Below are 25565 nucleotides of genomic sequence, written 5' to 3'. Positions count from 1 at the left end.
TAAAGTAGTTGACAAAATGTGTATGAAAATTGTAATCCAGCTTGTTTTACATCCAAGTGTAAGCAACAGCCTTTCAGTGGACACTATAATGACTTTAAAAGCTGTAAGTAGTTTCTTTGCCACCCTGGATTGCAACACCACTGTGAAGAGATATAATTATTGCCCATGGATTTTTAGGCGCATCATCAGCTGTAGTTTTAGAGGAAGTTAGTTAGGTGGCTACCCAAAAGGAAAAGTAATTGTGTAGTCTCATGTTCCCCCTGGTGGCCAGTTTTGAAGGTGGCTTCAGAACAGATGCATGGTTCATGAAGATTGGAAAGTACATGTGAGAAGTGTGGAGCAGGGAACCTGGGGTTGCTGTGCTTTTTGCAAAGTTTCTTTGGAAATTGGAGACTCTACTTAAAATATCTCGGTGTTCTCAGATTTAAAAGTGTTCTTTTAAATCCTGAGAGTTTCAATTTATCAAAGTGGAAAGTACCTGATAAATCAAAAATGTTGCATTCTTCCGAGAATTGAATAACAATAAAGAACTCAGTGGTCTAATTTTCTCTTTTTTTAATATTTCACTAATTACTTTGAATTTTTTTTCAGAAATGATAAACTGGCATTCAGCATGTTGAGAGGAATTGTCATATTGCAGCTTACATAAAGAGTTTATGGAATAGAACTTGTACACTAGGCAATGTAATTTTGGTTCATTTTGTAACTGTTTGTTGACTTCATCTTGTTTAGGTGTAGGAGTGTACCCTTCACAAGATACACTTCAGCCTATGCTGCCTCCTTGGCTTTTCAATGACAGTCTTGTCCCAGGTACAGTGAACTTTGTATTTGTTTAAATCTCTGAAAATAGTTAATAAGATTATTTTCACAGTTTCATTGCGCTCCTGTCTAATTTTCATTCATTTTATTGTAAATGGTCCTCAGAGGCAAGGCTACTTCTCAAATTGTTCTTTGAATGGTGGTAATGACACATTATTTTAAAACACTGTTGTGCTCTGGTGAAGGTGCTACTGCACTGATGTTTGGTAGGCAATTAAAAATATTTAAACCCCATTAGTTTTAAACAATTCAAATGTTAATATATTTTAGGAAAGACAGTTTTACTCATGTAAGGTAATTATAATTTAACTATAATTGAAATTGTACTTTAACTTTTCTTTGTATAAAATTTCTTTCTTATATTTAAAGTGCCTCGGTAACAGAACCATAGAACACTACAGCACAGTACAGGCCCTTCAGCCCTCCATGTTGTGCCGACCCATATAATCCTTAAAAAAAAGTACTAAACCCATACTACCCCATAACCCTCCATTTTTCTTTCATCCATGTGCCTGTCCAAGAGGCTCTTAAATACCCCTAATGTTTTAGCCTCCACCACCATCCCTGGCAAGTCATTCCTTGCACTCACAACCCTCTGTGTAAAACACTTACCCCTGATGTCTCCCCTAAACTTCCCTCCCTTAATTTTGTACATATGCCCTCTGGTGTTTGCTATTGGTGCCCTGGGAAACAGGCACTGATTATCCATCCTATCTATGCCTGTCATAATCTTATAGACCTCTATCAAGTCCCCTCTCATTCTTCTGCGCTCCAAAGAGAAAAGTCCCAGTTCTGCTAACCTTGCTTTATATGACTTGTTCTCCAAACCAGGCAACATCCTGGTAAATCTCCTCTGCACCCTCTCCATAGCTTCCACATCCTTCCTATAATGAGGTGACCAGAATTGAACACAATACTCTAAGTATGCTCTCGCCAGAGATTTGTAGAGTTGCAACATGTAGATAATGTAATGTAAGATAATATGGTTATTGAGTGGTGGATATAGGATGGAACTTCTGAACTTGGATGTAGGATTCTTGATGAACTCTTGTTGAAGACAGGGCAGCAAATCTTGATAAAATAAATTTGGAACAGTTCAAATACATTCTTGTAAATTTACAAAATAATATTCCAACAGAGCTCTACAAGAAAGTTCTTGAAGTCACTCTCACCTCTGTGGGCATTGATACAGGAAAACTTTATCCTATTCTTCTCTCATCGGGATTACCCAGAGAGATGTTGGGTCAGATATGGGCTTTTGCTAATCGAGCAACACCTGGCAAACTTACCAAAGAGGAACTGTATACTGTATTGGCTATGATAGCCATGTCACAGGTATTGTACCATTAATTGTGTACTTCAGTGATGTGGATTATTTCATAATTTTCAATTTATAATTTTTTGTTGTAGAACACAGAAGATAAATTTTAGTAGAGGACAGCTCAATGTATATTGATCTGGTAATCTACAATAGAGGATAACAGATATGTGGAAGGAATAAAGTTTTTTTGATGAGTTCCACAAACTTGTGGATTTTCTCCCACCTCCCCGACTATTTATAATCTTATCTTCTGATGGTGATTAAACTGTTTCAATAACATGCAAATAAACCCACAAAATGTCTGGTTTTCTTAGAAAATCTAATGGTGTAATACAGAAAATCACTGGCAGAAGCATCAGAATTGATTGAGAAAGTACTTACAAAATATTGGATTGACATATTGATACTGCCTTTCTGTGTATATAATATGCTCAATAAGGAAATTAATGTAATCTGCAACTTCATATTTCTGGGTTGTTTACAGGTTAGCAAATATATAAATGGGATAATGTCTGTGTAATTGGTTGTTGTGATTTTAGTTCTACACTGCTTTTATTTTCCAGAGGGGCATTCCTGCATTGAATTTTGAAAATCTCAACCAGTTTTCATCTGCTCCTGTTCCCACATTAAGTGCAATGCCGATGACTTTACCTACTTCAGTTCCACAGCAGCCCATGATTTCGGTGCCATCTGGTCCGAGTGCAAGTCTGCCTGTTCAAGCAGGCCAGTCTGTGGTAGGCATGGATCTTCCTGCACCAGTGGGTGGCAGCACAGCTCCAGTTTCCAGCAGTTTTGTGGCATCTTTTCCTGCCAGCCAGGTAACAGTGTCACTAAAACATTAAGTTCATGATGTACAATAAAATAGTAACAAAAACACGTGGTGCTTTTGTGATTGAGAGCCAGATATGGATGTACAATTAATGATTAACTTAGTTAAAAAGCTAGTACTAAGACTTCTGTTATAACAGTGTTAATCGAAACCATATCAAGCTCAAGTTTAATTGTCATTCGACCATGCACTAGTACCCATAAATACACCCAAATGAAACAGTGTTATTGTGGTTTAAGGTACTAAACACCGTACCAGAATGCATACACAGCATAAAGCACATATAGCCCATATGAGATAGCAAGAAAATACAGTCACACAACACAAAAACGAGTCCAAGCCCCTGAGTCCATGAATGTTGCAGCAGTGTGTAATAGCACATGTGCTATTTGCAGTGTGCTATTGGTAATGTGTTTTGTACCTTGGCCCCAGAGGAATGCTGTTTCGTTTAGCTGTATTCCTGTATGGCTCAATGGTAATTAAACTTAAACTTAATGACTTGTGTGCACTCAGTAGCAACTTTATTAGATAGTCGAGTGGAACCCAGTGTGGTCTTCTGCTATTGCTCATCTGCTTTAAGGTTTTAACATGTTGTGCATTCAAAGATGCTCTTCAGCACACCACTGATGGTTATTTGAGTTGCTGTTGCTTCCTATCAGCTCGAAGCAATCTGGCCATTCTCTTCTGACCTCTCTCAATAACAAATACTTGTGCTGCTCACTGGATTTTGTTTTTCACACCATTCTTTGTAAACTCTATAGACTGTTGTACCTGAAAATCCCAGGAGATCAACAATTTCTGAGATACTCAAATCAGACCACATGATACCAGCTACATGAAAATAAATTTGCAAAGGTACCCTATAAAAATAGGAGCAGTAATGTGAACTTCCACTCTTGTAATGGGCAATGAAAAAATACTGATAAGAAGCACCATTTAGCTATTGCTTGAGTGAATAAGAATGATTTTCTCTCCATGGTGCTGATGGATTTTATATTGACTCCTGCATTATTTCTAAATATTGATGTTGTGTAAAGTAGAGCATTGATGGAACCCCAAGAACTGCTTGGTAATTTCAAGTTAGCATTAGCAATCCAATTCCCAGTCAATGCTTTTTTCTCTCTCTCCTTAACATGTTGGAAGTTCTCTCTTCTCATTTTTTGACTTCAGGTTGGATATAGTTTTTAAAGCACCATCAGCTTTCTCGAACCTAGTCTTAGTTCATATTTTTCTGTGGATTACAAGAGGCAGTAAGCATGATCCTGATGCAGGACCATCCCATCCTCATGGTAATATGTCATTATGGACCTATTTTTCTCTACAGTTGCCCCTATTTTCTCTTCGTAGATAGTGAATACGGTTAGAATCAGAATCAGGATTATCACTGACATATGTTGTGAAATTTGCTTTACGGCAGCAATACATTGTAAGATAAAAACGAAACGATAGATTCAATTAAGAAAAATGTACAAATATAAATTAGGTCTGAGGATCCTTTTTAATTGTCCTCTCTTCTCAAGTTCAAGTTGATTGTCATCTGTACATAGACACATCCAAAGCAAACAAAACAACGTTCCTTCAGACCACAGTGTATCCCATACGTATACTGAAACACATACAACAGATAAAACAAAATATTACCACAATAAGTTAATAAAATATAATTCAAAACTCTCCTCTCCCACCATGTTTTAGAATCCATTTCTATTAGCTTTATTTAACTTAATTGAATTTTTTGAGTTGCAAAACTGTCCACCTTTTAAATGATCATTGATGCTCTTGCAGAGTAATAATTCCAAGATAATCACAGAGAAGATTGTGTCAGTGTTGTACATAGAATATAAACAAACCAAAATCTGTGTGCTACCACTTTTGTTTAAACCCTTTTAGTACATTTATTTTTGAATGGAAACTGAAAATAATTACTTGACCTTTTGAACAGATAACATAAAAACTATAGATTGCAAGTATTAATAGAAATTGTTAGAATTTCCCATAAAACAGAGATCCATAGCTATAAGAATCATATGGATTAATGGCTTATGTTTAGTTAATGAGGTTCAAAGACAGAATATTGTAAGTGCTGGAAATCGAAAATAGAAGCTGATTTTGTGCAGGTGCAGTATATTCTTTGATGTCAGTGCTACAGATTCTTATCTCTGCATTCCAGGTGGGTGTGATGATGTAGCTTTTAATGTCGTTAACTCACACCTCCAGGGACCCATATTTGGTTTTAGCCTCCAGTTTTGTCAGTATGGAGTTCGCCCATTCTCCGTGACCATGTAGGTTTTCTCTGGGTGTGTCGGTTTTCTCCCACATCCTAAAGGTGTGCTGTTAGATTAATTGGCTAAACTAAAATAATTAAAAGAGGGAATTGAGGGAAATGATGAGTTGCAGGACTACAGGGGAATAGGACAAGGGGCAATAGGGTTTCTCTGCTGCAATGTGGTATGGACTTGATGGGCATCATGACCATTTCCTGAGTCATAATAAATGGCGTTCAAGTCTGTAATGGAAGAAGGAAAGTTTATGAAGAGTAGCTTACCAATTTATAATGATGCTTCAAAAGGATATTTTATAGGTTCATGGTAGTTATTTGGTTGAAACACATGAGGCATAAAGTTACAGTGTGATGATTGTGGAAGTGTAATTCAACTGAATAAATTTCAAGCTGTGCATAACAATATGATATATTAGCAGTGTCCAAACATTATTCTTAAGATTAAATATATCACAAGATTAAAATTTATCCACTATTTAGGCTGCAAAATCTGATGACGATGACTTCCAGGATTTTCAGGAAGCACCCAAGCCTAATGCATCTGATGATTCATTCAAGGGATTCAAGAATGATGCCTCTGGAACTTTATCAAAAGCACCAAACTCTCAAACTTCAGTCAGGTTTGAATTATTGTCATGGACATCCCTCATTTTTTTTGTCTCTACTTTGACTTTTTAAAAATTTTAATGATCGGTTCCATTGGAACCTTGATTTCAGAAACCTTAATCTGGTGATAACGTGAGAGCTGTAGAGAACAGTGCTTACTAATAATAATGTTCATTCTTAAAACTAATGCAAATACCCTTGCCAAAACTTACTAAAGTCATCTCTGTTGAGTCAGAATTAAATCGCAATTATCGATGAAGAGGAACTATTTAAGGCTGTATTAAAATGCAACTTAAAAATAGTAGATTTTTTGTTAAGAACTAATTGATGGTTTGTCAAGTGATCCTTTATAATTGGGTGGTAAAGAGAGACCTTAACACGATGGATACTTTTGACCAATGAGAGAATCAAGGAATCCCTTGTAAAGTTGTGAAGTACTGGGAATTAAGGAACAAATATAACTTGCGTGATTGTGAAAGGCCAATTGTCTCATCCTCATGACTTTGCTGTAGGTGTTTCTCAGGGGACTATTCCAGGTCAAATAATCTCCAGTCTCCAGGAGCTTCTTCAATAACCTTCTCTTAGACAAAAATAGAGTTGTTTGTTGCTGATTGTGCAGAGTTTTGTTCCATTTGCAACTATGCAGATAATTTATCAAAACAGATCATGGCTCTGTTCCATACAAGTGATTGGCAGTGAACACTTCCAAAGGCAATGAGAATCTAACCACCTCTGTCATAAAAGTGCTGAGGAAAACTTGAGCAGAAAGTTAACTGGAACACTGATATTAATACCCTGGCTATAAAAGCAAATTAGAGTTTGCTTGCTGTGGTTATTCCCCAAAGTATTAAGCCAGCTCCATTATAAGTGGAATGTGATTGAATGCTGTCCATTTGCTGGATAAGTACAGTCCCAACAACAATCAAGGAGCTCTACAGCATTTGGGATAAAGCAGCTTGCCTAAATTTTACCCATTCCTCCATGCTGAACATCCCTTCCCTTCACCAGTGCACTGCGACTCAATGCACACAGCAACCCTCAAAGGCTGAACTCTCCACCATGTAGAAGAACAGTGGTGTATGGAAAAGCTACACCTGAATGTTCCCCTCTCGGTTATGTGTCATTCATTTATTTAAATAATAGGTATTTATTTATCACATGTACATCGAAACATAGAGCGAAATGCATTGTTGGCATTAATAAGCTAAGGATGTGCTGAGGGCAGCCTGCAAGCGTTGCCACACATTCTGGTGCTAACGTAGCATGGTCACCATGTTCAGCGGAACACAGCAAGCAGCAAAACAATCTCCGTTCCGCTTGCCCACACACCCATAGTTCTCCAAACATTGGGCTTTTGACTTTCCCAGTAGACTTGCAGACTTCCAGACCCAGGCTTTGGCCATTAAAAGTTAAAATATTTTGCGAATCATCTGCCATTGTTGAGGCCAAATACTAAACTCACTACAGTGCAACACTGTGCGAAGGCCAACTCCACAATGGTATCAATGTATCAAGTTACCATGTTTACCTGAGGGAAGTTGAGGGTGGGCACTAATACTGGTCATGACAATCCTATAGAGGAATTCATCGGTATGAATAAAATCTCAATTTTCGAATCAAATTCCAAAATACTTACTGTTGTGATTAATGGCAATTGAATTGGGTCAGGAATTGGGTCCTTTGTTCCCTTTGAAATAGGATTTATCTTCCTCTTGTCAAATGTGTATAGTCATTTGTGGAATCTGTGCTAGCAGTGAAGCAACTTGTTACTTGTGAGAAAATAGCTTAACATCATCTGAGAAATATTAGCCATTGATGTGCAGACTGTATTGTGGAAATTACAGGTATAAGCAACAAGCATTTTTAGGATAATCTCTTCCCTAGCATGAGCAGATTTTGCTGTTTTCTTATCCCCACTATTCTGAACTTTATTTGCTTACCCTTTGACAATCAAAGGATGGTGTAATGATGTTGCTCTGAAGTGCGTGGAATTGAAAAGGGGTTTCTTTTAAAATGTTGTAGATTTTAAATGACACTTGGGTGCTTCTAGATGAAATTACATGCCTTAATTGGAGAGATTTATTCAAAATTTAAAGTAAATTATTACCTAAGTACGTATACATCACCATATACAGTCCTGAAATTATTTTCTTCTGGACAAGAAACAATAGATTTTATGAAAGACTGCACACAACTGGATGGGCAGACAACCAATGTGCAGAAGACAACAGACTGTGCACATACAAAAAGAAAGAAAACCACAAGGCATTCTACAAGTAAAAACAAAAGCAGATACAATAGGATCTTTTAAGAGACTCCTGGATAGGTGCATGGAGCTTAGAAAAATAGAGGACTATGGGTAACCTTAGATAATTTCTAAAGTAAATACGTGTTCGGTACAGCATTGTGGGCCGAAAGGCCTGTATTGTGCTGTATTTTCTGTGTAGAAAAAAAAAAGAAATAATGACAATAATAATAAATAAGTAAGCAATAAATATCGAGAACATGAGATGAAGAATCCTTGAAAGTGAGTCCTTAGGTTGTAGGAACAGTTCAGTGTTGCTGCGAGTGAAGCATCTGGTTCAGGAGCCTGCTGACTGAGGGGTAAAAACTGTTCCAGAACCTGGTGGTGAGTTCTGAGGTTTTGTTTGTAACACTGCTGAATAATAAAATAGTTGTGGCAGCTCTTCTGGCAGAGATTTGCGAAGAGTGATGTTTGAAATGGTTTTATGAATTCTGTCTTTCAGTGCACATACTTTACTGATGCCAATTTCAGGAACCTCTACATCATCGTCAGTTGATAAATATGCAGTCTTTAAAGATTTGACAGAAGACAAACCTGCAGAAAGTTCATCATTTGCAGGTACAAAACACTACCTTAAGGAATGTTTATTCCAAATCTGAGCACTGGAAAAAATGTGATGATTGGAATTCTACTTATAAATTATTACAAATACATGTGTAAAGATGCATGCACTTGAAAATCAGCATTTTCATCTACGCATATAAGTGAAGATGCAATGCACACCAAACATTATTTCTTTTTTAAACAAAAGGAAGCTGTCAAGAATGTAAATACATTTCCTAAATACCTATAATCTCATATTTTAATTTTACTTGCCAAGAAATATGTTAAAGCTTACTCAGATTTTGTTGGTCCGTATTATATAATTTACTAAACAAAATGTTAGAGCAACTCAGTGGGTCATGAAGGGACTGATCAATGTTTCTGCTCAGGAATTCCTCCAGCAAGTTTTTTTTCTCCATGTTCCAGCATCTGCATTCTCTTGCATTTCTGTGTTATTTAATAGATTTCATATTTTCATTTTGTTTTGGAATGGACATTGTCCTATTTTCAATACTTGATTCTCCTGCCTACTCATTACATACTGCTCAGTGATCCAGGAATTTCTGCTGCCCAAGAGATGTGTCTGCTAAATATGATGACCTTTTACTGAAAAGGGGAGAAAATTGACCTTGTATAATATCTATCATGATGTCATTGCCCCAGCACAATTTTTTAAAATGGAGCCATTTACATGAGGTACTGCAATATAAGCTAACTGCTCATGAGCATTTAGACACCAAATCAGCAAGCAGAGTCGCCAATCTAATCTCTACTTGAGCCGCTTACAAATTGGCATGGGGTAAATAAGTTTCAGAGAAAGAATATATAGCGTGTAGAGAGAGTTAATAAATCACACATGATGGAATAGCAGAACAAACTCAATGGGCCAAATGGCTTAATTCTGCTCCTGTGTTTTACAATGTTATGATCTGTTCAAAATGGGTTCACGTTCTTGAAATGCTGGCGTGTGTAATAGAAAAAGTGGGAGTTGAACTGTTAGTCTGGTCTACATCTGCACCATGCTGTGACCTGTAATACCGTGAGCCACATAACTTAGCGTTTATGATAATTTTAAGTGAAATAGAGGAGGCAAGGATCAAAGTTGCAGAAGTGCAGAAAAACAAGGAATAAATACGAAGTGAGAGAGAAATATACTACTATGGGAAATGATAAGCAGACTGGCAGGAAGGGTTAGAGAGCACAAATCTAAGAGTAAATCTGCATGTAGCAGACTAACGTTTATGGTAATAAAAGACAAAATGTATCTGAGTGCAGGTAGCATGTAAAACAAACCAACCATTGGAAATGTTCCAGATGAGCAAAGATCATGAAAGGAAATAAATATGATCTAGGAATCATTACAAAGATGGGACAATACAGATAGGGACCTCAGCGTTAAAAGCTACATGAAATTTAGGAAGGAGTGTGAGGATATGGTGGAAAAGTGACTGTTAATTAATGAAAGCTTGAGTGCAAAAGAGCAGGCTTTTTTCCAAGTTCAGGAAACCAAGACATAGAAACAGTTTGGTGCAGATGAGAAATAATAAAAGGCAGGAAGGTACTTGTATACAGACCCATGTCAGGTCAGAAAATAAAAGGAGAAATAACAGGAACTTGTCTATAATGTAAGGAGGTAATTAGGGGGATTCTAATCTATATATGAAATGGAGATTATACCAAATGTAAACAAAGTTAAAGGAGTACTATCCTTAAAGAAGAAACATTATAATTGTGTGAAAGTGTGTGGCAGATGAGAAGATTGGATCAAATCTAAAAATAATAGCTAGAATTATTAAAATTTAAAAAGGATGGGAAACTTAATATAGGAAAATTTAATATAAAGTAAACTAGAAATTTAGACTCAAATTGTTGGAATTTCTATGGAAATATCTAAAGCAATAATTGGAAGGAAGAGAGTAACTTGGGGGAAATTATTGTGATGAGGGAAGTGATGCTGAGCAAATTGTTGGATCTCAGGCTGACGTCTCCAAATCTTGATGGACTTTATTCTAGGATCTTTCCAGAAAGAGGTAATAAGAGATTTGATGTGTAGTTTTATTTGTCCAGACTTCCTTAGATTTGGGAAAGGTTCAATTGGATTGGAAAAGAGTGAATGTGACCCCTTTATTTAGAAAGGGTGGACAGCAGAAGGCAGAAAAATACAGGCCTGTTTACTTAACTTCCATCTAATGGTAGCACACACAAAATGTTTTATTTTTGTTAGGAACTCAGCAGGTCAGGCAGCATTTATAGAAAGGAATCCATCTAAGTGAAATTGTTAGAGTATTTTATCTGGCACTCAGAAAACTTCAAGGCAAAGTCAGTGTTTATGTTTGGGTTTGGATGTGGAAACTTGTTTGACCAATTTATTGAAGTTCCTTAAAGAAGTAACGTGCTGTAAATTTACTGTATTTAGATATCCAGAAGACATTGGATATGGTGCTGTGTCAAAAGTTGTTGTGGAAGGTGAAAAGTTATGTAGAGATCCCTGATGTGGATAAGGGATTGGCTGACTAACCTGAAACAGATAGCATATCTGATACCGTTGGTAATGGTAGAAAACCAAGCTATAAAAAACAAATAAGAAGTCTACAAAGAATATAGATAGGTTAAGTGAGTGGGAGGAGATCTGGCAGTTAAAATGTATGGAAAATTGTGAAATTTTTCATTTTGGCAAGAAAAATAAATTGAAGCCTATGATGTAAGTGATGAGAGAGTACAGAGGAAGAACATATAAAACTGCAGATGCTGGAACTTAAACAAGAATAGAATTGCTGGAAGAACTCAACTGGTTAACCAACATCTACAGAAAGAGAAATCAGTCGATTTCTTGAGTTAGCAAACCTTACTCAGAACTGAGGGGAGGGTGAAGGTTTTACAGTTTTCAGAGTAGAATTGCTGTTATTTGGCTGAGGGGAAATAACTGTTTGAACTTTCTTTAGATTTTGGTGATAAATACAGTGTGTTTCGGGAGCTTGGTCAGAGTACAGAGAGCAAATCCTCAGGTGAGTAAGCATTGACCACTATGTATTATTGTCTTTGCATGTAATAGCTAATGCTATTTCTTTTAACCCAAGAGTAAGCGAATTACACGTTTAGAACTTGCTTGTCACTCTACATTTCCTTTCTGCGGTAATTCTTCTCCAAGTTCAAACCTCATCAGGTTTGTTTTCAGGATGTGACCAACATTAGCATTGAACTGAGATGCGTCTAGAAGCCTTTGTGTTTGTTGCAATGTCCATACAGCAAAGAGAGACTTACTTGGTCACAAAGAACCAAGTTGGTTTAAAATGATGCAGAGTCACAAACAAGTGAAAATAAACTGAATGAACTGGTAAAATGCAGAATATTGCATAGATGCTAGATGATTAGACTGTTTCCTTTCTATTTGAAACATTTTTATTTGCCAATTTATTTCTTGTTTTTAAATTTGCTGTAAGGTTTCTGTTCACAACTTTTTTTTTGGAAGAAAACTGAGTGAGATAGAATATGTCATTTGTATTTCAGAAAAAAACCTCAACCAAACAGTGGTTTGATTGACCCTTTTCCTGTCGTTCTTTTACTGCTTTTTCTGCATTGGGCATGAAATTAAGGAGGGTGGGGAAAAGATGCAGAACTAAAATGCTCGTATTCAGAGAGAAAAGAAAGATCTTTCCATTAATCTTGCAATATTCTGTTTCTTTTTTTTTCTGGATTCCAATTTTCTATCCAAGATCAGAGGAAAAGTTGCTTTACCTTTTTTTAAATTTGGAAAGGGTTTCATTCCTAATAAAGTGGCCACTGAGTGGATGTTTGTGGTCTTCTGCTGCCATTTCAAACAATGATGTGCTGTCTATTCAGAGATGCTCTTCCACTGTTGTAATACATGGTTATTTGAGTTACTGTCGCCTTTCCGTTAGCTTGAACCCGTCTGACTATTCTCCTCTGACCTCTCTCATTAAGAAGGCATTTTTGCCCATTGAACTGCCACTCACTGGATTTTTTTTTTGTTTTCTGCACCATTCTCTATAAACTCTAGAGACTGTTGTGCATGAAAATCCCAGAAGATCAGCAGCTTCTGAGATACCCAAACCACCCTGTTTGGCATCAACAATTATTCCACAGTCAAAGTCACTTAGATCACATTTCTTCCCCATTCTGGTGTTTCATCTGAACAGCAAATGAATCACTTAGCCACATATGCATGCGTTTATGCATTGAGTTGCTGCCACGTGATTGGCTGGTTAGGTGTATGAATTAACAAACAGGTGCACCTAATAAAGTGGCCACTGAATGTAGAAGAAGAACTGTACAATTAATGAAATAGGCCCGGCTTGTGATGTGCTTGCCACTTGACCATAGCAACTTTGTAAAAATTGAAGTGAACTAGTCAATAGGCTGTAGCCCGAAAGGTTTACAAGCAAGAATAATAAGCACACTTTGAATTTAACTAATGTGTGAGTTCAAAAATCTACTTTTTAAGTAGTTTTTCTTTTTAACCTCAGCCCAATTTGTGACTGCAGCTTTCTCAGTACTTAAGTTGTATTCTAATGAATCACTAAACCAGTCACAGGTCCAGGTACTGGTCAGGTGGCAGTAGGAGACTGTAGACGGTTCGTCTCCTTTATTTAGTGGGGTATAAAATCAGTTTTACTATATGGCAATATATGCTGGAAATTTCTGTTCAAATGGAAGGGGAATCTAGATTTTGACATTTTCATTAGTTTTATCATTTCATTGAAATTTGGTACTGAACAACTGCGGCTTTTAGAGAAAGAACGGATGAAAAGCTGTGCACAAGCCTTTTGTATTTTTACTCCATTACTTCATATTATCTCCAACATGATTGGCTTTTAAAGAAAAGTAATCATCTTACATGAAAGATGTATTTGGAGCAGAAAGACTAAGCGTCATTTACATAAATAAGGTCATCCGAGGTTCTTCTGTCCTCATCCTCACTCTATTTCAGTCACTACAGCTGTGTTTTTGAATCAGTGGTCAACAACTTCTAGTCATTCAACCTCTCCTTTTTAACACTCTCATTCTTTGCATATTAAGGCCATGATGGTCTTGTCCCTCACAATACCTGTAATTTCCTCCAAAATATCCACACTCCAATGCTTCTTACTTCACCCATATCCTCTCCTGTATTTGTCCTACCATTGGTAGCTGTGGGTTTAGCTGCCCTAAACTCTAGAATTCCCTTCATAAATCTTTCAACTTGACTGTTCTTACTTTTATGATACAATGGCAAATTGTGTACACTGCAAAACTCCTTGAAACATGGCAACTGAAAACTACTATATAAACACAAGTTATTATTGTCATTGTGAGCAAAGTCAGAGACAAAGTGAAATTTTATTGACCGGGCTTAGATGGTTGTTCTGGAATAGTTAAGAATGCAATTTTTTCAATCCCCTCCAAAAGGCTGTTTAAAAGGGTACTTATGACATCTCCAGGTCATAAAATGAAGCAAAAAACTAAGCAAATTTAAATAAGAGTCTTACTTGAAATGACCATCTTTTGCTAATTAGGTAATGTGCCTTCATTTTGTGTGTGGTCTGAATAGAAAGTAGCAAAATGCCGTATGTGCCATGGGAACATCCGGACTCTTGCCCATCAAAGCTGGGTTAAAACTCTCATTTTCTTTTTTCCAGATTTTCAAAATGGCCCTAATTTGGGCCATTTGGGTATTTAAATTTGGTTCGGTGATCAACCCTCTTCCCTACAATGAGAAATTAAATGTTGGTATGTTCTAAGTAGGATTTTACTTGGCACTGCATGCGTGGTATGGGTTGGTGCTTTGGTCTTAGTTACCTTGGAAGTGCTTGTGCTTGAGTGCTGTGAAAAGTGAAACGTAGAATTCCATTCTTAACTGCTGATATTTTGTCACTGAAAAGCTTTATGTTTGCAGGGGAGGGCTTTGCAGAATTCAAGTCACCGGGAAATGACGATGGATTCACAGACTTCAAAACTGCAGACAGTATTTCACCAGTAGACTCTACAGAGAAAACAAAGACGTTCACAACGGCCTTTCCTCCCGTGCCATTTCTTCAGCAGCTGCAGCCTGTTACACAACCTAAAGAAACTTTCAGTTTCACGGACCTTTTTAACTCTGTCAGTTCTTCTGGAGAAAGCAAATCTGTATCATTTCCATCAGTTTCTGTGACATCCATTACATCATCTGTGTGTGTTGCGCCATCATTGCCATCGTCACATTCATCCAGTACTTTTTCCTCATCTGGTAGCAGGACTGTTGGCGGAATTGATGAATTTGGAGACTTCAGTCTTTTTGGCATTTCTTCCAGTACTACTACAGGTGGGGAATGGGGTCAGGATGAATTTGCAGATTTTATTGCTTTTGGCTCTACTGGATCCTCTGAACAAAAGTCAAATGATAAGTACAATGTTTTGAGGCAGGAGAAGAATGATGGATTCACGGCATCTTTTGATGCCTCACTTGGCATAGCAGAGCAGCCTCCAGCCTCCACTGTAGACAAATATGATGTTTTTAAACAGTTACCTGAGGAAGGGTCTGTTTTGGACTTTGAGGAGCAAAAAGACAGCACCTCGCTTTCACAAGGGAAGAATGACGATGACTTTCCAGTAACCAAGTTGCCCCTTTCATTTGGCACCTCCGATAAGGCTTTCATGGATAAACTTTCTGCTTTTAAACAAGCAAAAGAGGACTCTGCTTCTGTGAAATCTTTGGACCTTCCTTCTATTGGTGGAAGCAGTATTGGTAAAGAGGACTCAGAAGATGCCTTATCTGCTCAGTTTGACATGAAGTCAGCTGAGGTTGGTGGTGACCTGAAGCATGTATTGTCAGACAGCTCGCTGGATTTGCCACCTGTTATTGGTCAGCCACCTCCTGTTACAGGTGAGGAAATGGTTCGATTGATCTGGTAAATGCATCAAAATCAATCGCGTACTGCAGTTACCTTTCTGTAATGCCGCACCATTGAATTACCATTTACATATCTAGCTATCTACACTGTATAATCATCACTGTTGGGAATTGTACTGAGTGCCACTGTTTGCAGTGGTTTTTAACAGAGTGGAAAAATCCAACAGATGCCCTTGATTTAGAAATATCACTGGGTAATTGTTTTGATGTACCTATCTTTACACTATTGCCATCAATATATTGTTGTGCCAACATTGTTACTGTATTATATTTTTCCATCCAGCGTGTAACCGTGTTCAGTCAGTATGTGGAATGGCACTAATGTTGTTCTGCGCCTATATTTTCGGTCATTCATTATAATCCCAGAGAGAGTGACAGTTAGCTTGGATGGCAATTGTTAGTCAGTTATTTTACTTACAATTTTGAGAAATTTAAGTTTCCATTTCAATTTTAGCACCATATTCAATAGCAACTGCTTGTACAAAAACAAGAATAAGGTGCCTTAAGGTGGTGCCTAGTTTTAGCTGCAATTTTCTTACAAGGTTGCGATTCCTTGTGAAGGGGCACCATTATTTGAAGATAAGCAATGTTGTTTTCACTTATGAAATGCCAGTTGAGACTGACTTCAAAAATTTAGCTTGGGCAAAACATCTTAGACTTCATCTAAGATGTTAATGGTTGTACAAAGCCTGAATTTGCCATCCCAAGATTAAGTCAGCATTTATAGGTAAGACAAAAGGGGGTGAATAAAGTAGTTACATATAAGTAATTATATGAGCAAAAATGACTCCTCAAAAACAATAATGAAAGTGATTTGGAAAGGGATTCCAGGTCAATTGACTAGTTTAATAAATGTCCAAAAAAAGGTTGTTTTAAAAAAAATGAAATATAACAATTTTCTTAGTCCAAATATCAGCACTTCATTTATTCCTGGATGGGCTAAATCTACCAAAAAATAATTATAGTCCATTTAACATCTCTCCATACAATACTGGCATACCAGACTATGTTTAACCTGTGTCTATAATGGTAGTACCTATTAGGAGGCAGTGTGCATCTGTAGCAATTGTGTATGATATTTAAAAAACATCAGACAGAAATTAGGCTGAACAGATTAATAATTTTTGAAACTATTAGTCATAGCTTAGAAACTGACCTGCAAATCCATTATGGTTGTGTGGAAGCAATGTCTGTAAAGTGCCCTCTGATGCCTGTGGAAAGCACAATTGTTTTCTTTCAGAGTGTAAAATGAAGAGATTTTATTGTAGAACGATACTGACAAAATACTAAATTAGTAGTATTAGGAGTTGTTCAACTTTTTTCAATTTACAAGCACAGCTGTTAAAAATGTTTGTTAAAGATGGTGAAATGCACTGCAGCAAAATTCAAAGTATGTGCACCATATACAACCATGAGATTCATCTTCTTGCAGGCAGTCACAAAACTAAGAAACCAAATAGAATTCATGAAAAACCCCACATCACAAACAGTCAAACATTCAAAAGCACTCCTCCCAGAGGAAGTTACAGGCTGCAGCTTGCAGTGACTGTAGTCCCAACAAAGTATATTTGGTAGAATCGTAAGTTTTGTTAGCTGCCTGCAAAACATTGCCAGCACCATCTTGCAGGAATAATTGTATGTGGACCTCTCACAATTATTGGAATTGTTAATGCTTACTTTAGAGTATTATTTATTTTAAAGTATTTTGCAGAAATCTGAGCTGTAATCAAGTCGAGTTTTCAGGCCCTAGGCTGTTGTCGCTGCATCTGGTAAAAGTGAATGCAGATTATTCATTACCACAAGAGAATCTGCAGGTGCTGAAAATCCAGAGTTACATATACAAGATGCTGGAGGAACTCAGCAGGTAAGCAGCATCTATGGAGAGGAATAAACAGTCGACCGTTCATTCCACTTCATAGATGCTACCTGACCTGCTGAGTTCCTCCAGCATTTTGTATGGTATATATTCATTTCATTATAATGTTTAACTTTAGAGCCACAAAAAGCTGTTTGGATACTTACAAATGGGTATTTATTCATCTGGTGTTGTGGGACCATGTTATATACAAATCAGCTACAAAGCTACATTTTCTACCCTTCAAAAATAATTAATTGGCTTTGAACAACCTGGGAGCATGAAGATGTTGATAGTTCAGATGCATGCTCTTCTTTTAAATGGTATCATTTTTTAAAAAAGAAAATCCTTTTTTTAAAAAATATATTGATGTGGAGATGGACTGAAGATGAAATTTCCAGCACTCTAGTTATTGTTAGATTGATGCTTGGATTTGTGCAAATGTGGCTCAGCGTTGTAGTTTCTGCCTCTTGCATTGGACAGTTGATCTCCAGTTGAACAGTGGCTCCAAAGACAAGTTTTAAGAGATGGAGCCATTTTATTCTTAGATTTGTCTTTGAATACCGAAATAAAAGCCAGCTTGTGGTAGGGTGATTTATCTTGTACACTTTGATGACATCTCCAAAAGTGCCTCGATGTCATAACTTATCTGTATTGTAAAAGTGTTAACCCATAATAATAATTCATTTGTGGTAGATTGATTTTATTTTAAGATGTCTTAAGCAGTGTTGAACAAGCCTTTTTAAGTGTTACCCATTTTCTTGCATGGACTGGTCTATATGGTATCCTAAGTCAATATTTGGTTTTATTACAGGAATCTTAACTGTTATTGAAAAGCTGAAAACAAGTTTTTTTATGTAGTGACCAAAGAAGTCTGAGGCCAAGACCTCGTAGCTACTACTAAAATAGAAAGCCTCTACTTTCTGATTAATAGAACTACTTACTCAGTTATTTTTTTAAAAACTTTTACAAAATGAAATGGAAGGCATTTCTTTTGAAAGTCAGTCAAGTGGCACTTGAAAATTAATTCTACTGAAAGAATATGAAAACCAGTTCAGTAGTTCCTCGCAGTATGTTAAGCAGTATGTAATAATATCTATGCTGTTCAGTGTGGTGCAGTTTAAATTCATACCCTTTTGTTGGATGTAATACATCAGAATAAGCTTTTAGTGTTACTTTCTGTGCTTTGCACTAGCTGCACTGTTATGCTTATATAATACTCTGCACTTGGAGAATGATTAATGGGGTTTGTACATAAACATTTTTCTCATTCACTGTGTTTAGTCCAGCTGGTGCGAGACTTTGCTTTAAAAACAAAAGCTGTTAGAAATACTCACGGGCTAAACACCTATGAGTTCACCTCAGGTCAGTAAACTTCCATCAGGATTAAGGAGCAGTTCCTAGATGAATGCATTTTGTTGCAGAGGAGAGGGAGGGTTGAAAAGAACAAAAAAGGATGGTGGAGAGGAGATGGAGAGAGACTGAACAACATGATAAGCTAACACTGACAGAAAGGAGATGGTGGAAGTTTATTAATGACATTTGATCTCGCTGGAGGAAATAGATATAGAATGACATGAAAGAGGCCGTTGGAGGAAGGGAAATGAAAGAATGCTGTAACTGTGAAATATTGCAGTTGCTGGAAATCTAAAATAAAGTAGAATCTTGGAATTACCCAGCAGGGCAGGGAGTATCTGTGAAGATGGAGACACTAAATTAATGTTATACATTGGTGATCTTTTTTCAGAATTGCCTAATTCAGACAGAAATTGAAAACACTGGTTATCTAAATTGTTGAAGTCAATGTTGAGTCATGAGGGGGGCCTTTATGCATCTATCAGTGAATGAGTTGCTGTTCCTCCAGTTTAGATTGGGCCAATACTGCTGTGTAAGAAGCTAAAGGCAGAAGGGCAAGAGTTGAAGTGAAATGTGGAGTTAAAGTGACAGGAATGGAAGGTCTGCTTCAACATTGCAAACTAATCATAGGCATTCTGCCAAAATGTCACCCATTAAATAAGTGGTTTACCAGTAATAGGTTTGACCATATTCTGAGCACTGAGAGCACTACACTAAATTAATTGCTGCCTCATTTGGTATTTGGGTCACCGGATACTGGGAACAGAAAGGCCAGGCCTTACTTCTCTTGTAGTTTTGTGGAAATTCGTCCTGGGAACCATCTGTGTATTTTCTTCCACTTCCAATATGATCTGCACCAGTCATATCTTCCTTTCGCTCCCACTTCAGCATTTTTAAGGAACCATTCTCTTAACATTAACAATTCCCTGGTTCATCCTTCCATCTCCACCAACACCCACTCAGCCAAAGAATTTCCGTATTCTAATATAGTACTTTGTATTTGATGCTCACAATTTGAGATATTCTGCAACCAAATTAAGATTGGCTGACTTTTTCAGAGCACATCTGTTCAGTCTGCAATGATTAACTTAAGTTTTTTTACTCTAAAGCATTTTACTTTAATTCTCCATTCTACTCCAATGTTGACCAAAATTCAAAGTAAGCCTGAGAAGCAGCATTTCATCTTCAGTCTAGGCACATTACAGCTCTCGAAACTCAATATTGAACTCAACTGTTTTTTAGGTAACCAGCCATTTTGCATCAGAATTGGTAGTTCTGAAGGAAATGTCATCAACCTGTAACTATAGCTCAATGTATTGGGAATTTCCAAAATTCTTATTTTCCAGATTTACAACAACCTTAGTGCTTTGTATCTCAATTTCAGGATTGTGTTTTCTTTCTCTCCTCTTACACTCAGTCAACTATTTACATCACTTCCAGACACATAGCAGTGATTGACAAGCCTTTACCACCCTATCACAGATGTTTCCTTTGTACTCATCACATTTCTGAAATTTAAAATTTCTTTGATTTCTAGCTTCTCCTGCTTCTGATGTAAGGTCATCAACCTGAAATATTAACTCTGTTTCTCTCTGTGTAGATGCTGCTTGATTTGTCAAAAATTTTCAAAATTTCCAGATTTCTACTATTTATAGTCTTTCCTTTTGGTTATAGTTTGCTTACTCATTTGTTTATAATTGTTATGCCATGTGTTTCATTTGCAGGAAACTTTTAAGCTTTTGTTAACCATGGGGTTTTTCCACCCCCAATAGCTTAAGAAATGGAAGCAAGAGTATACATAATATTTCTGAGCATCCTCCAGCATTCAGCATGTTATGGCTGACCTTGTGCTTTGTCCATCTTCTTTCCTGATCCTCACATCCTCCTGTTTCAATTTGTGTCTGTTGATCTATTTTGAATAACCTCACACAATATCCACAGACTTATGAAGTAGAAAGCTACAAAAATGACAGCCCTTTGCATGAAGCAATTTCTCCTCGTTTAGTTCTCTCTGCACCCCTCACCACCTCCGTCTCCCGCTCTCTCTCTCTCTCCTTTCATCCTTCCATCGGTACATTTGTATCTCCAATTGAATGACATATAGGAATCTACAAACTGCATGTGTAATCTCTGCAGTCAATAGGTGTCAACAACAGACCTCCAGCTGTACAGTTTATTATAATTGAGAAGCCTGGATTATGGAGCAGCTGAAGGTCATCACTGTTAGAAAAGAGCAGGTGAGCAGAATAAATAATTCGAAAGGTGGTCAGGAAATGCCAGAATTTAAAAATCAAAGAGTGAAACCATTGTGAATCTCTGCAGATTTATCCTTTTAACCAACTCAAGAATGCCTCAGAAAGATTTAATGATATTAGACATTAGATGATATTGTACACATTTGGTTGAAACTGCTTTTTCTGTTCTATACCATTTCAACCCCAGTTAAAAAATGACATGCAATGAACAAGAAGTCAGTTGGAGAGGAGAAGAAATTAGAACTGTTTAATGCCAGTTAATTCCACTAGTTTACTCGTTAGAATCATTAATTCAGGCAGTTAAAAGGAATTTTGAGCTATTGTAATTTTTCAGAGTCATTATAAATTTATTTATGATTCATTACAAATGCTAATCTTCATCTCCATTTGTAGTATAGAACATGACAAACAAGGAAAGACCAACTGGTCCATTTAATCTATTACATATAATTGGGATACAAAGTTTATCAATGCATTGGCTGCCAGGAGTCATGCACCAGGCAGAGGAGTAAAACACACTAAAGTGCTGGAGAAACTCAGCAGGTCAGGCAACATCTATGGAAATGAATAGACAGTCAACGGTTCGGGCTGAGACCTTTCTTCAGGACTGAGAAGGAAGGGGGAAGATGCCAGAATAAAAAGGCTGGAGAGGGAGGGAGGAGGAGGCTAGCTGGAAGGTGATGGGTGAAGCCAGGTGGGTGGGAATGATTGAGGGCTGGAGAGGAGAGTGGCTGTAGGAGATAGAGAAAGCTGAGGGGACCCAGGGGGAGGTAATAGGCAAGTGAGAATAGGTAAAAGGTCAGAATGGGGATTACATTAAATAGGATCCCTCAAAGAGATGTTCACTTCCTTCAGCCAGAAGCAGGTTTTTTATATTAGACTGTTTAGTGGATGTGATCTAGAACCTTGTTTGCATTGGTTTGAACACCACCATATTCGGCATGAACCTTTAAGAAGAAGAAAATAAAGCAATCTTTGTCTTTTGATTGATTCAACCACCTCAAGTTCAGTTGCTTGTTCATTTGTATACTGTGGGATATTGCCCTCTGGGACAGAATTTCTCCACCATCTGTATTTTCCCTGAGAGAATGAGGTACAATTAGTTAACTTCCAAGGTCACTTTAAAATGTAACAAGTGGTTAGCTATTGGAATATCACAAGCAGACAAGTCTAAGCAAGGGCAACAAGCTTCCTAAGCTAGGAAAGAAATATTGCTTCGGGTTACTTACTTGTTATTGTGGTTAATTTAGGAGTTATCTGAAAATTAGTCATCTCTTTGGCCTTAACGAATATCCCTTTCTGTAGACTTTCACACTTCATTAAGATTTCTGAACAAAAAACTAAACTTCTTTACAGCTGTAAAGCTCTTGATAAGTGTAGTTTTTATTTTCAGTTTGCAAAAGTGTTCTAAGAATTGACACAAATTAATTAGACATTACTTTCTGCTCTTTAATTTACAGTTGTTCTGTGAGAATATGGTCTCTAAGTACATCTTGTTGCTGCTCTTCATGTTCCTACTACTAGTTTTATTCTTTTGCTATAGCACATTCCATAAGATGTTATATAATGTGAGGTGGCACAATAGTGTAGGCAGGGTGACACAGTGGTGTAGTAATTAACACAACAGTTTACAGCAGCTTTGATTCCCACTGCTGTCTGTAAAAGTTTGTACATTCTCCCTGTGACGGTGGATTTCCTCCAGCTACTCCAGATTCTTCTCATATTCTGAAGCTATGCAATTAGTTAGAGGGCTGTAGGCATGCTATGTTGGTGCTGGAAGCATGGTGATATTTGCAGATCTGTGGGATGCCCAGAGCAATTGTTGCTGATTTGATGTGACAAAAGTGACATGTTTCATTGTATGTTTTGATGTACTTGTGACAAGTAAGGTCTATCTGTTTGTTTGTTTATTTATTTGTCTGTTTATTTATTGATCTGTCTAGTTATCTGTCTATCTGTATATTTATTTGCATGTTTCTTTGTTAAATTTATTTTTTTTATGGTCTTCATTTTACATTTTCTTCACGTTCTGGGGATTTTGTGACTGCTATCAAGGTTGTATTAGTGAACCATTATAAAAACCCTCAAAAAAATGTGGTGGGAGTCCTATTATCCTGTTGAAGTACTACTGCCTGTAGTGAAGTTCAGAAAACAAAATTCACTGTCATACATTTTAATCACGGCACACTGTCCTTCGAAGGGGTAAATTGGTTGAATATCTCACATATACCAAGGTACCTTGAAAAAAAGTGCATTTGAGATAGTACAAGGTAAAACAATAGCCTGGTGCAGAATAAGTTTGTAGAGCAAGTGCAGTGCAGGTAGACACTGAGTGTGAAGACTATGAGGTCAAGAGCCCATCTTATTATTCTGGGGACCATTCGGTTGTCTTATAACAGCTTTAATATTTCAATATAAATCAGAACTTCATTCTGATTTTCCTGAGAATCACGTGCATACCAATTTTATAACTAATGAAGATGTTACAGTTGTTCTGTTTCTGTTGGGCCTTTCCACTGCTTGAACCAAAGCACAAACCTGTTGGGCTGTATTATTCCTCTTCCTCTTCAGATTGGAGTATTTTTTCTATTTGGGTGGATTTGTGGTGCACAGATTTTTTGTTTCATTTTATCTTCAGTATTCTGAGCCACGGGGTGATGCAGCATGGAAATAGGTCCTTCAGCCACTGAGCAACAGCGAACATCAAGAACCTATTTATACCAATCTTATGCTAATCCCATGTTATTCTCCCCACCATTCCCGTTAACCTATCTAAGGCTGCACAGTGGTAACACTGCTGGCTCACAGCTCAATCCTGACCTCCAGTGCTGTCTGCCTGGAGTTTGCACACTCTGCCTGTGACTACATGGTTTTCCTCTTGGTTCTCCAGTCTCCCTCCACGTTTCAAAAACGTGCAGGTTAGTAGGTTATTTGGCCTCTGAAATTTCCCCATGTCTGTAGATGAGTGGTCAGACTTATGGGGTGGGAAGTTTATGGGCATGTTTGAGGTTGAAAGGAAGAACTGAAGTGTGCTAAAAGCAGAGATTGAGTAAAATGGGCCTGGTCTCACACAGGTTTAAAAAGGATGGCAGATGATTTCTTGAACATAAAAGGCTGACAGGTTATATGGTGAAAGGAGGCTTCCTCTGACTGACATCTTCTGTCTAAGATACAGAGTTTCAAGATGTAGCTGCTTGTAGGTACTTCAGTATCACTGCAGTATGATTCAGGAAGATAGCTCACAACCACCATCTCGAAGCATCTGATTGCAAGACAAGTTCAAGTTTATTGTCCTTAAGACCAAAAGATATAGGAACAGAATTAGGCTATTTGGCCCATCTAGTCTGTTCCACTATTTCATCGTGGCTCCATTTTCCCTCTCGGCCCCATCTCCTGCTTTCTCCCTGTATGCCTTCGTGCCCTGACTAATCAAAAATGTATCAACCTCTGCCTTAATTATACCCAATGATTGATTATCATCTGACTGTATGGGGCTGAGAGGAAAAATAGACCAGCTATGATGAAATGGCAGAGCAGACTCGATGGGCCATGTGGCCTTATTCTGCTGCTATATTTTATGGTGTTATATATACAACCAAACAAAAGAGCGTTTCCCTGGACCACAGTACACCCACACAACATATATTAAAAAATAAACAAAAATAGTACACTTTAAATGAGTTAATAAAGTATAATTCAAAATGCATGTAGTAAAGCACAGAACAGGTAAACAACTCACTGTCCTAGTGATGAGTCCTTGGTGGTAGCAGGATATTCATTAGTTTCATAGCCAGAGGGATGAAGTTGTTATCCAGTCTGACAGTCCTAGTCCTGGTACATCTGTACCTCCTTCCTGATGGTAGTGGGCCAAAAAAGATTGTAAGATAGGTGGTAGAGATCCTCAACAATGCTTTGGGCCCTGCAATTCACCTGCATTGCTCCCAGTCATTGTCACAAATAGAGGTGAGGGAGACATGGTGATCCTCTCGGCAGTTTTTACTGTCCCCTGTCGGATCTTGTGGTCCGATGCCTTGCAACTTTCATACCTTGCAATGACGCAGCCAGACAGGATACTCTCAATGGTGCTCCTGTAGAAAGTTACTAGAATGGGGGCAGGGTGCCTTGCTTGCTTCAATTGGCTCAGAAAGGATAGGCACTACTGTGCCTTCTTGACTAGTGAGGATGTGTTGTGGGTCCATTATGTGCACACTAAGGAACTTTACCCTCCTCACCCTTTCCATGGCAGAGCCATTGATGTGCAATAGAGAGTGGTTTACCTGCACCTTCCTGAAGTCCACAATAATTTCTTTTGTCTTGTCCACATTGAGACTCAGGTTGTTGTTCTGGCAGCATTTGGCAAGCCTCTCTACCCCCTTTGTCTATGCCGATGCATCATTATTGATGAGGCCAACCGCTGTAGTATCATCAGCAAAATTAATGGTACTCTCTGAGCTAAGTCTGGCAGTACAGTCATGAGTCGGCAGCATGAACAGCAGAGGGCTGAGCACA

At 37.6% G+C, this 25565-nt stretch overlaps 1 protein-coding gene across 8 annotated transcripts in view; it reads left to right on the top strand.

The window, feature by feature from the left end:
- Positions 1-25565, top strand: part of synrg (synergin, gamma) — a 117333-nt gene that overhangs the window by 42390 nt on the left and 49378 nt on the right. For all 8 annotated transcript variants that reach the window (XM_059973380.1, XM_059973372.1, XM_059973379.1 and 5 more), the window contains 7 exons: positions 733-810; positions 1958-2154; positions 2704-2958; positions 5731-5870; positions 8604-8719; positions 11647-11709; positions 14598-15563. In XM_059973380.1, the coding sequence (XP_059829363.1) occupies positions 733-810; positions 1958-2154; positions 2704-2958; positions 5731-5870; positions 8604-8719; positions 11647-11709; positions 14598-15563 (1815 nt within the window). The remainder of the gene's footprint in view (positions 1-732; positions 811-1957; positions 2155-2703; positions 2959-5730; positions 5871-8603; positions 8720-11646; positions 11710-14597; positions 15564-25565) is intronic.

The sequence above is a fragment of the Hypanus sabinus genome, chromosome 6 (genome assembly GCF_030144855.1).
Source record: "Hypanus sabinus isolate sHypSab1 chromosome 6, sHypSab1.hap1, whole genome shotgun sequence".
Taxonomy (NCBI): Eukaryota; Metazoa; Chordata; class Chondrichthyes; order Myliobatiformes; family Dasyatidae; genus Hypanus; species Hypanus sabinus.
Note: the sequence above shows the minus strand (reverse complement) of the source record. Positions and strands in the feature narration are given on the sequence as shown.